The sequence below is a fragment of the Durio zibethinus genome, chromosome 26 (assembly GCF_047325235.1).
Source record: "Durio zibethinus cultivar Kanyao isolate XHJ-2024 chromosome 26, ASM4732523v1, whole genome shotgun sequence".
In the NCBI taxonomy this organism is placed as follows: Eukaryota; Viridiplantae; Streptophyta; class Magnoliopsida; order Malvales; family Malvaceae; genus Durio; species Durio zibethinus.
This window is the reverse complement of record NC_143187.1, coordinates 4,820,130-4,836,975: the sequence shown is the minus strand read 5'-3', so window position 1 is coordinate 4,836,975 and position 16,846 is coordinate 4,820,130. Positions and strand designations below refer to the sequence as shown.

Here is a 16,846-nt window from a genome sequence, read left to right as displayed (position 1 = left end):
CCTGCAAGAAAACCAGTTAATGTATATACCTTTAACAGCCACCTCACAAATTGAACTTTCATACTACTATAGGTACCTCTGGCATTCTATGACACGCTTTGCATTTTACACCCTCAAACAAAGTTTTCCGATAAATCATCCAATTTAACCAGCTACAAACAAAGTCCAAATAACTAGTAAGCAAGAAGCGGAAGGTATCCCCTTAATCTAAATAGGAATTGGGAAAGATGGCTTGTTGAAAAGATAAGGAAAGAATGATATGGAAGCCAATTGCTCAGAAAAGTATGCCCAGAATCGAAAGAGAAAAGCAACCCATAGAAAGCCGTCCAAAAGGAAGATAAACAGCTTTAATCTGCCTTTTGTTTGTGATATCACAAAAATAAGCTTAAAATGTCACATACAGCACTCCTTGAACCCCAACATTAATACGCCTGAATCCTTTGTCATATATGAAAAGAGAATTGCAATTGTTATCCAGAACATTAAGTCTTTAAAATCATACACAAAATCTATATCGAATTTTATACAATACCTTTCCTCGTACAATAATACTCTCAGTCGACTCTGACTGATAAAATTTAAGCTACCTTGCTAGGAATTAATCGATCTTATTCAAGAATCTAGATTCATGATCATTACGTCTATTCCCATGACTTTGAATGATTACCTCGGTACAGGACCAATTTCAGTGCTTAAACTCATGGTCATCATGTCAACTGGGTTTTTTGATTTATTTCCATGCTCTCCCGTTGTCCTGGCTCTTTCCGCAGACAAACATTGGCTTAGTTCCAGCACCACCTCGTTCATGGTTGGCCTTCTTGTTGAATTGTGAGACACACAAAGCATTGCTACTTCTACGGCTTTCCACGCAGAATTAACATCAAAATCTCCATCTAATCTTTGATCAACAATACTTCTGATATCACCTCTAGACAGAATGGAGCTAACCCATTGACTTATGTGAGTTCTCACATTGTTGGTTTGTGCATTAATCACAGCTGGTTTACCTGTTATGATCTCCAAAAGAACAACCCCAAAGCTATAAACATCACTTTTTTTGGTTAAAATGAATGATGCGCGATACCTGCATAAGAAACACGAAACTTAGTAAGATCATTACAACTATATAGTGTTGAATTTTAAAAGCAATAAGATGTACTTACTCGGGATCAAGGTAACCAGTAGTACCAGCAACGGATGCTGATATATGACTTCCACCTTCGATTGGAAATGTCTTTGACAGCCCGAAATCTGCTAGTTTGGCTTGGAAGTCTTCGTTTAATAAGATGTTTGAAGATTTCACATCTCTGTGGATTATTGGTGGTCTGCAACCTTCGTGTAAATACTCAAGTCCTGCATTAATATTTTTCAGTTTTTTGTGTTTGGTTAACTTGAAGTCACAAATTAATAAAATGGAAAACTAAATAAAGCAAACGCAATTAACCTTGCCCTGCTTCCAGTGCTATTCGTACTCTTTCTTCCCATTTCAGTATACGTGTACTTCTATCTGCATTCTTCCATGTAAAGTGTGTTAACTTATCTAGAAAGTTGTCCAAACAGAGATTGCAGAATTTTTGTTCTTGCTAGAAGTAAAAATTGAAGGAGTTGGAAGGTGAAGCACTTTGTAACATACCTGATAGAAACTCTGCTAAATTTCCTTTGGCCATGTACTCGTAAATTAGCCCCAGATTGGCACCTTCATTGCAATACCCAATAAGGCTTGTCAAATTTGCATGATGAACTCTAAAAAGAGTTTTGACCTATATTAAAAAAGACAAGTTTTAATTAGTTTGATATAAATGGGTATAAATGACATATATAAAACTTTTATGTATGCTAGGCTCTCATACCTCAGCTTCAAACTGCTTGTACCCTTGACTTGATGATAGAGATAGCATCTTTACGGCTACTTCAGTGTCATCTATGTGGCCGTAGAAAACATTTCCAAATCCTCCAGTACCAAGAACTCTCTCAAAGTCGTTTGTCATCGTCTGTACCTCAGAGAACTTGAACCGCCTATTCTTTAACTCCAATGACTGGAATAATGTGTTGGATTCATCATCCGTATTCCCATCTGATAATAGGTTCAATAAGCATAAATCTGTTGAGAATAGCTTAAAAAAAAAAAAGGCATTTAAATAGTTCAGTTCAATGTTCTGAGCTTATTTATTTTTGTAATGGTGGTCATACCTAGTGGTGGTTGTCTCCTTTTAAGAAGCCTCCATATGGTAGCCAATACAATTATTAGTACAGAAAATGAAGCAACTGATGCTGCAATTGGAACAACAACGTTTTTCTTCTTGTTCTTCTTGCACGGGAGTGACACACAAAGGTTGGGATTTCCGTCAATACTACATCAATTCAGTTCACAACAGAGAGAGTAAGACAAACTATACACGCACGAATGATGGCTCCCGATGGTATCAAGTTTCAGTCAATCCTAATAACATGACTCCATGTTCTTTTCTTCTTTTTTTATTCATTATCCAAGAAGCGGTAGAACTGCTACCAACCAACAATTACATACTGTGGAACTTTTTACACCACAAATGAGTCCCTACTCAACTCCCATCTTTCACATAGTTCTTGGTTAACATGATCATAAGCTATATTTTTTAGGCCAATCAATCGTAATCTAACTACATCTTTGATTTTTTTCAATATTTGCTCCCCTGTGAGCTCCACTGACTTGTGTCTCCATGTTCTTATTTGGTTTCATTGTTTACTATAAAAGAATGAGATGAATGGCTAGGAGCACCATAATGGAAAATCATGGAAAGAATAATTAAGTCCATTGTTTAACAGAAAGCATACCTTAATTGCAAGCCATTTTTCGACCTTTCAATAAGTGCAGATGGAATGGTACCATTAAGCATGTTTACATCCAAGTTCCTGCGGGGTATATCATTTATGATCCTTTACTGTAACTTAATAAAAGAATCTTCATTTTTAAGTTTTAATCCCTAGTAACTCACAGAACTGTCAAGCTTTGCAGTTGGGATAGAAACTCAGGTACTGGTCCAGTCAAACTATTGTTTGATAAGTCCCTGGTATATTCACAGAAGTAATCGATCGAGTTTATGTTTCTCCCTTTATAACAAATCAACAACTTGCTAGCTAGTTTATCTTGATCTTGATATATATACTTACAGATATTGTAACTGAGTGAGACTGATTATGTAAGGCGGTATCTCTCCATTCAAGCCGCTTGAGGATAAGTTCCTGATTTAATGGTCAGCACGAGTAAATAGTGTTATGATCAAAGATATGGACTGAATCAACATATATATATATTCGGACAAGAAAATAGAGGCATATATAGACTAACAAGGATATGATTCTAGGTGGATTGGAACCGTTGTAGCTGCAATTAAGACCATCCCATGAGTATGCTTCAGGAACACATGGATCTCCTTGCCAATTTCTTTGCAATCCATATATTGATTTTATATTTGAGATTGCATCAACTATTATGTCATACATAAATAACAATTGGAGTTAAAACCATGCAATTTGATTTTCTAATTAAAATAGCAAACTAGTGAAAACCAATATGTTTTGAGTTTAAAAGAAAATACTTTCTGTCTCGATTGTCTCATATTGTAAGAATAATTTTACGGTATAAATCTCAATTGCGTTGAGGATGGGTGGAAGGGTTGAATCTGCAGTTCTGTAGATTGAAAATTGGTAGTCTCCACCAGTCAAGGCTGATCGGGTGTAAATGGTGGTTGAGGCCAAGTAAAAAGGAATAACTGGCCCGAACCAAAACTGGCCGTTATAAGAGATGTTGAACTTCCTGGATTCGTTGGCTTGGAGCTGTTGAACTTCAGCAAAGTGCATGTATAAGTAAAACTCCGCATTGGGAACGGAACTGGGGTCAATGGAGAAAACCAAGGACTGACTGGAATTTACAGGTGTGCAAGCAGTCCTCATGGCAAGAGATGGTGGCTGGTAGAAATTACTACCTGCTGTAACAGTATAAGAGGTAGTAACTGGTGTCCAATCATTTCTATTATAAGGCCACCACACACGATCATAAATGTCTTCTTTGAACCTGAGGTATTATTGCTCATTAACTAAGCAAAGATATCTAAAATTTCATTTATTACACATCAAAAAGTTTTTAGTATGTACCTGAATGTTGAACCAGTTGTTGAACAAACATCAAGCCTTGCTAAAAGTTGCAGGGATCCTATTTGAGTTCTGTAGGTAGCATTATTCAAGAGCCTTAATTCTAGTGCTGATATGAATGGTATCCCATTTCCAGTATTCACTAGACAAACAAACAAACGATTTGATTGGATGACATGAATAATTTCCATGCTTATATCAACAGATGCATTTTGTATTGTTACAGAAGTCCACAAATTAGGCCCAAGGTGGAAATCAAATTTGGGTGGTTTGTTCATTTCATCATAGTTTCCGTAAACGAAAGTCGCTCTGATTAAGTATTCATCTCCCTTTCTGAGGCTAAGGTTGTAACAATTTCGGTCCCCTTCAGGAAAGCTTCTAAGATGCCATGTCTGCCGCTGCAGTCCTGTTTGGAATTCAGGTAAGATACTCTTACCTATGCCTGTTTGTATATAAGCTGCATCTGAAATATAGTTGATGCCTGTTGTGGATTCAGTATAGGTTGTATTATCTGGTAGCCCACAGTCTAAGCTAATGAAACCTGCGAGAAACAAAAGGAAGGCCTTAATAAGTTCCTTGGTTAGCGAAAGAGAATTGAATTTGTTATTCAAAGAATTTAGATAAAAATAAACCTGTTTGATCTTGGGCATGAACCAAAATTGCAACAGCATAGCAGCTAACCAATACAAGGAGAAAATGCTTTAACATCTTCTTTACAATCTTCAATTCCTCACAGCCAAGTACCACAAAGAAGCAATTCTCATCTTATAACTTATTTATATTTACAAACTTATGGTGTAATAATAGAATAATATATAATGTAGAAAACTTGGTCATGTTTACTTCCAGAAGCAATTAAGAACTCAATGGTTAGTAAGGTTTTTTTTTCCTAATCTTGAGCGTTTTAACTGGGTCTTTCTCAATTTCCTACTCAACCATCAAAGCAAAATTAGCAAAGAAACTTTCATTATAATTGTAAAAATTTGTATTCACGTTGATTAAAAAATTTCACGATTTTATTTTATAAAATTTTTTATAAATATAAATATAAATTATTTTATATATTATAATATATTCTCACAATATAATGTGATAAAAGTGAAGCATTACACTAATATATATCTATTTTGCTGTAAAATTAAAATACATAAGAGTGCTAGCTAATTGCCCGAGCCATGCATAGCATTCTTGAGCTGCTATCGTCGTACTTGAAAATTAAATTCAACGATAAATGCATGTAGCACTTATAGTAGGAGTTGATTCAAAAGTGTCTGCAAGTCTAACGTCAATTAATGAATAGAGAAATGATGGTCATTTAAATGTAATTTTATCAATGTAAAAAATTAATCATTTATTGCTGAGAAAAAAAATCATTTATTACATATTATATACATGAGTTTATTAAAATAAATATTCACTATTTAATATGTAATAAATAATTAATTTTTTCAATAATAATATGTGTAAAAATTTTAATCAATCTATGAGATATTATCTATTTTAATCTTAAAGTCTAATAATTTTATCCAATAAAAAGATTCTTATAAGTATGAATTTAAATATTAACTTATATATCATAATGAATTTAAATATTAACTTATATATCATAAGATTTTTAAAATATCTCCATATAAGATTGAAATATCATAAATTTTCTCATTAAAGTTTAACGTTTCTGTCAAGTCCAACAGATAATACAAAAAATCACCAAACACACAAAATTAGGATCGCATTAAACGTTAAGGTTCTAGACATATATCTCGTCGTGTAATACTTAATTCTCGTAGGATTCTAAATGTAGTTTTCACAGACTTTAGTACTTAGCTCTCTTGGCTCGTGCTCTGATATAATTTATAGAGAACTGTACTCAATTTACAACGTATTATTTACTTTAATCCAAAGGTCTTATTATTTTATTTCACAAAAAATATCTCACAAGTTTGAATTAAAATATCAACTTATAAATTATAGCAGATTCTCAAAATATTCTGATATGAGATTAAAATATTACAACATGATTACGCAACATGATTTTAATGAAAAATATAAACGATGATGTGATTAACTGTTTTATATAATTCTTTTTTAATGGATAATGCATGGCAAGATTGAAATTTGGAAATGAATCATTAAAAAAATAAAGAAGGATATATTTATAACAATGTAAGTTTTACACTCTTTGACTTTTAAATCAAAATAGTTAAGATTAAAATGATTATTTTTAGGTTAGTTTAACGCTGCAATTGAAAATTGTTTAAGTTGAAAAAAATATGTTAAAAAAATGTGATTAAAATTTGTAAAGATTTAATATTATTTTAAAAAGTGTTATGAATAATTGAAATATCTGAAAAATATGTATAAAATAATAAAAATATAGGATAATATAATAATTTTTTATCCCAAAAATACTTTTCCATTGCAAAATCATGAATAACATTTTTATTTGATTACAAAATCAAACTTTTAAATTGAAAAATCATATTTTTTTAATATTGAGATTTGAGATTAGATCAAAAGTAAAGAAAAGAAAACATCCATCCACCCAGCTTCCGAATAAAAACATCCACTCACCAAACCCAAAAAATCATCAACAAAATTAATCCTAAAAACAAAAGAAAAAATGTTGTAAAATATAACGATAACCAAAGCTGATTCTTTTCTACAATCATCAATGGTAGGATAGATTTTGAAGTTTATCTTTCCTGTTTATTTGCAAGTGAAGTAAAAAAAAAAAGCGTGGTTTATTTTTTGGGAAATTAATTTAAAGTAGTTAAATTTTTATAAAAAAAAAGTAAAATCCGCCTATCTAAATTATTTAAAATAATTTTTAGTTATTTATTTTTTTGTCAAAATTTATTATGTCTTAATTCTCCGTTTTTTGATCTAATGATTAAAGAGATATTATGATGACATAAAATTCATGATTTCAGGTCAAGATCTCTTCGTCTTCCCCCTTTAAAGGCTATGCCTTCCTTTAAACCAAAAAAAAAAAAAAATTATTATGTCTTAACAATGTCTAATTATAGTTAAGTCATACAAAAAATTTTGTAGTAACTCTAACCAAACGGAATTTGTGGAATCGAAACCCTCGTCACCGTTAACTATAGCATCAATTACAAAGAAAAATAACGGTCCTTCCGGCTCTTCTCACCGAAATCAGAAGGCACAACCGAGAAAGCAGGATAACTTTTCTTCTGATTATAAACCTCTTAAAAATTTGTATTGCACTGTATTAAGGAAGGGAGTGGTAGACATGTACATATATTTATTTATGTATATAAAATAAGATCCACTTCCACAAATGTAACTGGAATATTTACTTTTTTATCTTATTTTTTCCCTTTTTTTGTAATTAATGCTATAATTAATTAATAGTTAAAAAGGATGAAGTTATAATTAATTTTTTATTTTCTTATATATTTTCTTTTTTGATGTATAAATAACTATAATGTATATTAAAATATATACCTTTTTACTTAATTGTATAAAACTAGCTAGTTAGGGACAAATGAGTCAGTCTTTCTTCCAACAATTAATTAGATTTATTCTCAAGCCGGTTTTGAGCATGAGTTTTCGAGTTTGACTCTGATCCAATTACATTAAAATATTATTTTATTAATAAATAAAAACATTATTTTTATTTAATTTTAATTTTAAAAATATATTTAAAATTAATATGATATTAATATCTTAATTTTCTTTATATTTCAATATATTTTTAAAAAATTTTGAGCTTCTTAGACTCGATAAATCGAGCACAGCTGATCCTGCTTGAGCAAGACTTTTGAATAATTAATTGCACTTAATCAGACTTGGTCAATGGATAAGTTTACAATCAAACCGCCTTTGATATACTTGATGAAATAATTATTTCATTTATAATTAGTTATTCAATGGTTCAAATCTAATTTTATTATAAAAGAAATAAAAAGTATTGTATCATTTATTTACTTGTATTATTTTTTAATATTTTGATTGTCATGACAGAAACATGAAAAAAATTTTATGTAGCATCAGTAATCAAACCTTTGAAATAAATTTTCATTATGAATAAATTATAATATCTGTTTATTTAAAAATTATATTATATTGTGCAATGTTTTCCTATATTTAATTTTGTCAACATTATATTAAATAAAAAAATATTATAAATAAAAATAACAATAATATTATAATATTGATCCAACTGGTCCAGATTTACACCACTGATTTTTTTGCCTAGAGTGATAGTAAATCAGTTATATAGTTTAAATGGTCAAATTGTATATATATTTAGATACGATAGCTAAGTTTTTCAGAGTTTTTTCCTCAACTAAGGCACTCATTAATCTAATTTACTAAGTTAGAGTTGTTTTAAATATAATTCCTAAATTGAGGTAGTATGTACACGTGGACTCCACCTAAGATAAAAAATAAAAAATATTTAATTAAGTATAATCCTCTCAAAATTCAATTAGAAAGGATTTACTCTGCTTCTCTATTATTAACAGAGATCAATCTTTTGGAATTTTAAAAGGGAAATCAATTTCAAGATCCTAAAACTCTAAGCACTAAGTTAAGGTGGGATAAAAAACCCATCTTTATCTAGGAGACTAAACTGAGTTAATGTGATAATATGAGAATTGAGAGGATATAAGACTCTGATAATGATAATTGGATTTCAATTTTAGTTAGCAGGAGATCGAGAGTGTTTTTATCAATAGGAGAAATTAATTTCTTTAATAAGAGTTAAAATGTGATCAATTATAGTTATATAAGATCTAGGATTGATTTGCTTTTATTAAGGGAGTGGATCTTATATATATTTTATTACTTTGTGGTAAATGTTTGGTTTCATGAGATTTGGTTGATAATTAATTGACGTTATGGGGTGGATTTTTGGAATTTGAGGCTGTAAAGCAAATTTAGGTTTGCTCTAGGTGGTGATGTTTCATTTCAATAATTGTGATAAATTTGATAGGTGATTGAGTTAGCTAATTTTGCAAACAACAGATTGAGTGGAAAAGAATTTTCATGATGATCTTGGGATGGAAGTGAACTTTGGTTTGGATGATGGAAAATGATAAGCTTGTAAGGCAATTGTATTTAATTTCTTCTTGAAGTTTGCCGCGACCCCTGTTTTCTGGATCAACATCTGGATCATTTTGAATGTTATCTCGCGAAATGGATATTGGGATGTTGGGAGGTTGCATAATGAGGCTTATGGAGAATATCAATTTGCTATGCTGTTTTCTAGACGTGTCAAGAAAAGTTGCTATAGAGGGAATGATTTTGCAATGTTCCTCAATACTATCTTTTTTTTTATCTTTAGTGGAGTCAAAAGTATCATGTATGTTCTCATGACATGTCCTTTTAATAGGTTTGAGTTTAAGGTTGGTTTTGAGTTAAAGGAAAACAAGGTAAGGCAATATGTGTAGGGGAATTAAGGGATTATTCTAGTTGAGTTTTGGGAATGTTTTTTTTTGGATTGCTTGGCTTACAAGATGTTAATATTGCTGATATCTAGGTAATTATAATGGTGCTGGAGGTTTTTCAAAGTCTTCTTGGTTTAAAAAGTGTTATTTTTTTTGCTGATTCTCACTCAATGATAGCATTATCTTGGGTCTATAAAGTTTGAATTCAGACTTTGGAAGAAATGGGACACTGTGAATGAGATTGATAAGCTTAGTAAGAAGATTGGAGTGATTGATTTTGTTCATATGTTTAGAAAAGCTAATGTTTTGCTAACTCTTTAGATAAGTGGGGTGGATTGAGCTGGTTTCTTTTTTGTTTGGTTGTAAGCTATTTTGATTTTTAAAGGAAGATTTGGTATGAGCTGTTGTTGTCGTATTGAGGCTTTGTTTTACTGATCTTTTTCAACCAGGCTTTTATGTATTGTAATTGCTAACTTTTTATGAATAGAAATGATCTTTATGGTTGAGAAAAAAAATTAGAAACAGAAACCAATTTAGTAGATTGTTTTAATTAATGATGCAAAATCCTCGTATATTTTTATATCAATTTTCTTCCTGTTTCGTGTTTTTTTTTTTCTTTTTTTGAAACAATTGATTTGTAATCTTCAAAGATCAAGTCTTTTACTTTATTTCAAAACCTCACCCGCATCCACAAAGGTTATATCTTGGAAATAATTGGCTTAATGGTGATTTTTTGCTTTCACTGTCAATGAAGGAAAACCATCCAAATGATCTAGTCAATGGGTATTTTTATTATTTAAAACTTTTTAAGGTATCTTTTTATTATGAAAAAGAATTATCCATTGCTTACAGGAATTGCTGGATTTAGAAGGAGAACAACAAAGCTTAATCAAAAGTGACCTTAAACTGTTTTGTATTTGGATTTTTTTTTTTTTTCATTTTACTTTCTCAATATTTCATTTTTGGAGACTATTTTTTCATTCTTAGCCAATGTCCTTGCTGTTCGCAAAAGATAAAAATGAAAGAGAAATTAAATAGTCACAGACTCACCGAAATCGCAAGAAGCTAGAGAAGAGGGGGATTGGAAAAAGAAAAGTGATGGGGAATTTTTTTGCTGACAGGATTTAACTGTGCACGCTTTTGGGAATAAAGTCTAAAAGCACACCATTCAAGGAAATAAGATTACAAAATACCTTTGTTTGGGGAAAAAACTCAAGTTTTTCATATCTAAAAGTTTATACTTATCTAACCATCAACTAGAGAGCAGAATGGTTCAAACCATGACACTTAAAATTATTTCTTTATATACATATATATGTATATGTTGAGTGGACTTTTGATTGGAAAATATTTAAAATTATAGCTAATATTTAAAGTATATATAAGAGAAAAAATTCTAAATTTTAATATATATATATATATGCTTACCAAGTCTTTGATTTAACAAGTCTAGCTATTATTGTAATTGATTTTTTTTATTTATAATATTCAATTTTTAAAAAGAAAACTACATCCTGGGTTAGTTGTTCTTTTAGAAGAGCAGTATGATCATCACTAGGTTAATTTTTTATATTTAATTCGTAGAAATTAAAGACTAGATAGATTTGATTTGTTTTAGTTGAAGAGGTCATAATTAATTCATAGGTTTATCGTAACATGGAGAGGCCCATGTAACATCATGCTATTATTTGGAGAAAAAACTAATAATTTTTTTAACACTTAATAATAGTTAATAATTTTATTTTTTGATTTTAAAACATCAGTTTTATATAAAAAAAAAAAATTAGCCAAAGATGAATAACAATTTGAGATGAAAGGAATAATTTTAAATAATGGACAATTAAAAAAGATTTTATTATCAATGTTTATATATGTATATGGATATGAATTTTAACTTTCATTTTGATGGGTTATAACCAATCAATTAGCATGAAACTCTTTACATCAATATATATATATATATATATATATATATATATATATATAATTTTCAACTAGTTGGGGATTTCTTTTGCAAAGAGCTAGATATATTGTGAAATTAATGTTTGAGTTTCTATTATCTTGGTGATACTTGGAAAAATAACTTTAAGACATGGCTCGATGAATAATTTGAATGGCCAATGAAATGCTGAATTCTTATTAATGTACAAAGCTTTCCGGTCCTGATCACCTTGGTAGAGTTATATCAGAATCAAAATTCAAGGATCCCATGGAAATTGATTCTAGCGATCCATCTTCATTCACTCCCCTTGTCCTACTTATCTCTGCTAACAAACACTCGCTCAATTCCATTACCACATAATTCATTGTTGGCCTTTCCTTGGAAGCTGGAGATAAACAAGCCATTGCCACATCTATCGCTTTCTGTACTGAATTTATTTCAAAATCTCCTTGCAGCCTTGAATCCACAATGTTTTCCACGTCCCCGTTGGATAACATGGAACCAACCCAATGACTTATATGAGCAGGCTCATCTATATTTCTTGCAATCACTGGCCGGTTTGTAATGATTTCCAAAAGAACTACCCCAAAGCTATAAACGTCACTTTTCTCTGTTAACCTGTTTGTTGTAGAATACCTGCATAGCCAAGCATGGAAACCAAGAAATTTACAGCAATGATCAGGTGAGGTGGAAAAGAAATCAGAAACGATCTTCTCAAGACAAGATGTACTTACTCAGGGTCAAGGTATCCAGGGGTACCGACAACGACGGTGGATACATAAGAGACACCTTCTAAACTTTTGGATAGCCCGAAATCAGATAGTTTAGCTTGCAAGTTTTCAGTTAATAAGATGTTGGTGGACTTTACATCTCGGTGGATGATGGGTGGTTTACAACCATGGTGTAAATAGTCCAGTCCTGCATTTTCATTTATTTTATGAATAATAGTTAATTAACTGTAGAGACCTGATATTCAATTTGCGAGGTATCATTGATTTTAATTCGAAAATTTCATGATTTTATTTTATAAAAAATTATTTACAAATATGAATTTAGATTTCTATATATATATATATATATATCATATGTGTTACAAATTTTTTTTTGTTAAAGCTTATCATTCACGTCGTTAAACCCAATACAAAACATAAAAAACTAAGATTATAAAATTGAGATTTTATAGGTAATTCTCATTACGTAATACTTATCTTTTAAAACATTCTAAAAATGACTTCACATTAAAAATCGGAATCTTGAAGGGACTTTCACCGTGTACAAACCCAACACATAACATATAGAATTAGAATCAGTGTTAGAATTTTAGAAATGACTCCACTGTGTTACACCTACCCCTCAAGGATTATAAAGGTGACTCCATGCTAAGAGTTGAAATTTTAGAGTAAACTCTCACTATGTACTAGGCATTAAATTCTAGAGGTGACTTTTATAGTATAACATTTACTTCTCTAGAATAAAATATTATAGAACAAGATCACATTAAACATTAAAATCTTAAAAGTGACTCTTGTAATGTAGTATTTAGTTTATTTCAACTGATGATTGCTTTGATATAATTTATACAAGCCCAACACATAACACATAGAATTAGAATCAATGTTAGAATTTTAGAAATGACTCCATTGTATACCACCTAAACCTCAAGGATTATAGAGGTGACTCCATACTAAGAGCTGAGATTTTAGAGTAAACTCTCATTATGTACTAAGCATTAAATTCTAGAGGTAATTTTTATAGTATAACATTTAGTTATCTAGAATAAAAAATTATAGAATAAGATCACACAAAACATTGAAATCTTGAAAATGACTCTTGTAATGTAGCATTTAGTTCATTTCAATTGATGATTGCTAAGATATAATTTATAAAAATTCACATTTAACCTGTGAGATATTATTTACTTTGAACAGAAAATATTATATATATATATATATATATCATAACGGTTCATATATATACATATAAAAACTCACATTCAACTTATAAAATATTATTTATTTTGAACAGAAAGTATTATATATATATATATATATATCATAACAGTTCTTAAAAAATATAGGATTGAGGTGTTACATAACCTTGTGCTGCCTCCAGCGCGATTCGAAGTCTTCGTTCCCAATTCAAGACACTGCTACTGCTATCTGAATTGATAGTAAGTTATGAGTTAATCATCCCTTCTTTTTTTTTTTTTAAGTAAAGAAATTTAATCATATACAATATATCAAATATTCCGACTAATTAATGAAAATAGTGTGTAAGGTATTAATGAGTACAAACCGGAGAGATACTCTAATAAGTTTCCTTTGGCCATGTACTCATAGATTAGCCCCATGTTGGTACCATCATCGCAATAACCAATAAGGGTAGTGAAATTTCTATGATGAACTCTCAAAAGAAGTTCCACCTATATATAATCATAAAATAAAACCCAAACTTTATTAGTTTGTTTATTTGTATGAATGAGGTTAAACTTTAGTATTAGCACTCAGGCTCTCATACCTCAGCTTCAAACTGCTTATACCCTTGACTAGATGATTCTGATAACATCTTAACTGCTACTTCAGTATCACCCAAGCAACCGTGGTAAACTGTTCCAAATCCTCCTTTCCCAATAACTCTCTCAAATTTGTTTGTGATCCTTTGGACATCAGAGTATGTAAAGTCTCGATTCTTTAACTCAATATTCTGGTATGGTTTTCTAGAGACCACAATCATTTTGCTTGCTGATGATTAAATTAAAACAGGTTCAATAAGCGCAAAACTGTTGAGAAAATCTTTCACAATAGCGTGAAAAAGATTTAACTTAACTAGTACATATATTTTGAAAGTTTTGTCCTACCGGATGGTTTTCTCCCTTTAAACCACCATGAGAGAGCTGAAACAATTATGAGGAAAGAAAGACCCGAAGCAACTGTTGGTACTAACGGAGCAACTCCAGTGTTGTTCTTCGTTGTCCTGCATAAGTCCCTTGTACAAAGAATTTGATTTCCTTCCACACTTAATCATCAATTCAGTTGGCAAAGAGAAAAAGTAATTAGATTTGGATAAAAGTAATACTAACAAGTAACAACTGCCATCTGGTACATAAAGTTTCCTATACCAATCCCAATATGTAAGAATTTAACCACTCATGCGGTAAATTTGTTTTGAAGTTTGCTAAAGAGGAGATTAAAATAAACACAAGGAAATCGCTATCCAAAATCATAAATCATGGAAAGGATTGCATATATATATATATATATATATATATATCTATATACATACTTTAATTGGAGCAAACCCCTGTTTGACTTTTCAATGAGTCCTGCGGGAACCGAACCATTTAGTGCGTTTCTTTCCAAGTTTCTGCAAAGATAGAGAACGTATGTTCTTTAACTCCTTGCTCAAAATTTATATTTTTCAAGTCTCAATCCCAAATAACTTACAGGAAAGTCAAAGTTTGCAGTTGAGTTAAAAACTCGGGCACTGGTCCACTCAAATTATTGTTTGATAAGTCCCTGATATTGCAACAGAAATAGGTAAGCTTATATATATTTCTCGTCCATCATCCTTATATAGGATGATAACTGGCTATTTCATATGAGATGGAGATCGACACTTACAGATATTGTAATTGAGTGAGATTGACGATGTTTAAGGGAATCTCTCCGGTCAAACCGCTAGAGGATAAATTCCTGATTTCATAAACAATAGTTTTATTGACAATAATAATGAAGTTATTTGAATAAAAATTAGTAGCTAACTTGATCTCTAAGGCACAGACTTACAAAGATATGATCCTAGGTGGATTGGAATCCTCGTAGCTGCAACTAAGACCTTTCCATGAGTATTCCTGGGGAGCACAAGGATCACCTTGCCAGTTTCTATTCAATGCATACTTTGATTTTATATTCATCATCGCATCAACTAACATATATATATGTGAGAACAGGAGTTATATTATCAAATGGTAGGGATGAAGAGAATCTGTCATTAGTTTTAGATTGCACATACCATCTTTTTGAAATGTTTGTGACTGTAGGAGCTTCTTTACTTTATAAGCCTCAAAGGCATTCAGGATGGGCGGATGGGTTGATCTTTTGGCTTTTACCATTGAAAACTGGCCTCCTTTTTCCGGTGTTATGCTGTATATAGTGTCTGCCCGCAAATATGTAGGATTATAAGCTGGAAACCAAATCTCGTCATTGAAATAGGTGATGAACTCTCTGGACTGGTTAGCTTGGAGCTCTTCAAGTTCTGCAAGGTGCATGTAAAAATAAAATTGGGCATTGGAATCAGAATCATAGATTGAAAAATTCAAGGGTTGACTAGCGTTGGCTGGTGTGCTGGCAGTCCTCATGGCAAGCAATGGTGGATCATAGTCACTGTTAGGCGTAACGGAAGAAGAGGTACTTATTTGTCCCAAATCATTTCTTCGGTAAGGCGTCCAGACACGATCATAAACATCTTGTGGAAACCTGAGGCAAATTTCGCTCAATAATTAAGAGAGAAGCATCAAAAATTTCTTCTTCATTTATATTTATCAAAATTTTGAGTGAATAACTTACCTGAATGTTGAATTGGATGTTGAACCAAAATCATTCCTGAAGAAAAGTTCCAGTGATTCTTTTTCGGACTGAGTGTTGTATGTCGTGTTTTTCAAAGGCCTTAACTCTAGTGCTGATATGATAGGTATCCCTTTCCCAGTGTTCACAAGACAGACATGCAAATAATTCGATTGAAGAGCATGAATGATTTCCTTGACTATAAGAGTAGATGCATTTTGAAATACAATTGTGGCCCATAAATTAGGTCCTAAATGTAGATCAAATTCTGGTGCTTCATATTTTGCATCATAGTTTCCATACATGAAAGTTAGTCTGATTAAATATTTGTCACCCTTTGTGAGGTTTAGCATGTAACAGTTTCGGTCTCCTTCAGGAAAACTTCTAAGATACTCCAGTAACTGTTGCTGCTTCCCTGAATTGGATTGATCAGATATCCTATTGCTTTTGCCAGTTTGGATGTATGGTGCATCTGAAGTATAAGTTATGCCTGTTGTGGTTTCGTTGTAGCTTGAACCTTCTGGCAACCCACAATCTAAGCTAATGAACCCTGGAAAGAAACATGGGGAGAAACTTAGCTGTTTCTGTTAGTTAAAGAGAATTGGAATTTATATATATATGTCCAGAGACTTAGATAGCCAAACCTGATTGATCCTGTGCATGAATCAAAAGTACCTGCAGAGCAAAGATGCTAAACAATAGGAAATGACTTCTCATCCTCATTTGACTCAGCAATTTCTCACAATTGAGTGCAAAGAAGTCTACTATAACTCAAATACCACATAAGAACCAAGAAC

The 16,846-nt window shown here is 31.3% G+C and overlaps 2 protein-coding genes across 2 annotated transcripts; both read right to left on the bottom strand.

Annotated features, from left to right (window-relative positions):
- Positions 1–456: 456 nt before the first annotated feature.
- Positions 457–4,847, bottom strand: LOC149511254 (LRR receptor-like serine/threonine-protein kinase IOS1). Its single transcript, XM_089755483.1, has 12 exons — positions 4,135–4,847; positions 3,579–4,054; positions 3,329–3,467; positions 3,151–3,222; positions 2,976–3,047; positions 2,815–2,892; positions 2,191–2,351; positions 1,851–2,074; positions 1,634–1,760; positions 1,445–1,507; positions 1,164–1,353; positions 457–1,084 (listed from the first exon to the last, which is right to left on the bottom strand). The coding sequence occupies exons 1-12, from the start codon at positions 4,800–4,802 to the stop codon at positions 664–666; spliced, it is 2,691 nt and encodes an 896-aa protein (XP_089611609.1). The 5' UTR covers positions 4,803–4,847; the 3' UTR covers positions 457–663.
- Positions 4,848–10,528: 5,681 nt separating this feature from the next.
- LOC149511253 (LRR receptor-like serine/threonine-protein kinase IOS1) lies at positions 10,529–16,417 on the bottom strand. The gene is made up of 14 exons (XM_089755131.1): positions 16,053–16,417; positions 15,499–15,962; positions 15,273–15,411; positions 15,108–15,179; positions 14,931–15,002; positions 14,770–14,850; positions 14,567–14,599; positions 14,345–14,460; positions 14,005–14,228; positions 13,779–13,909; positions 13,584–13,642; positions 12,222–12,405; positions 11,716–12,123; positions 10,529–10,544 (listed from the first exon to the last, which is right to left on the bottom strand). The coding sequence occupies exons 1-14, from the start codon at positions 16,400–16,402 to the stop codon at positions 10,529–10,531; spliced, it is 2,349 nt and encodes a 782-aa protein (XP_089611257.1). The 5' UTR covers positions 16,403–16,417.
- Positions 16,418–16,846: the final 429 nt, after the last annotated feature.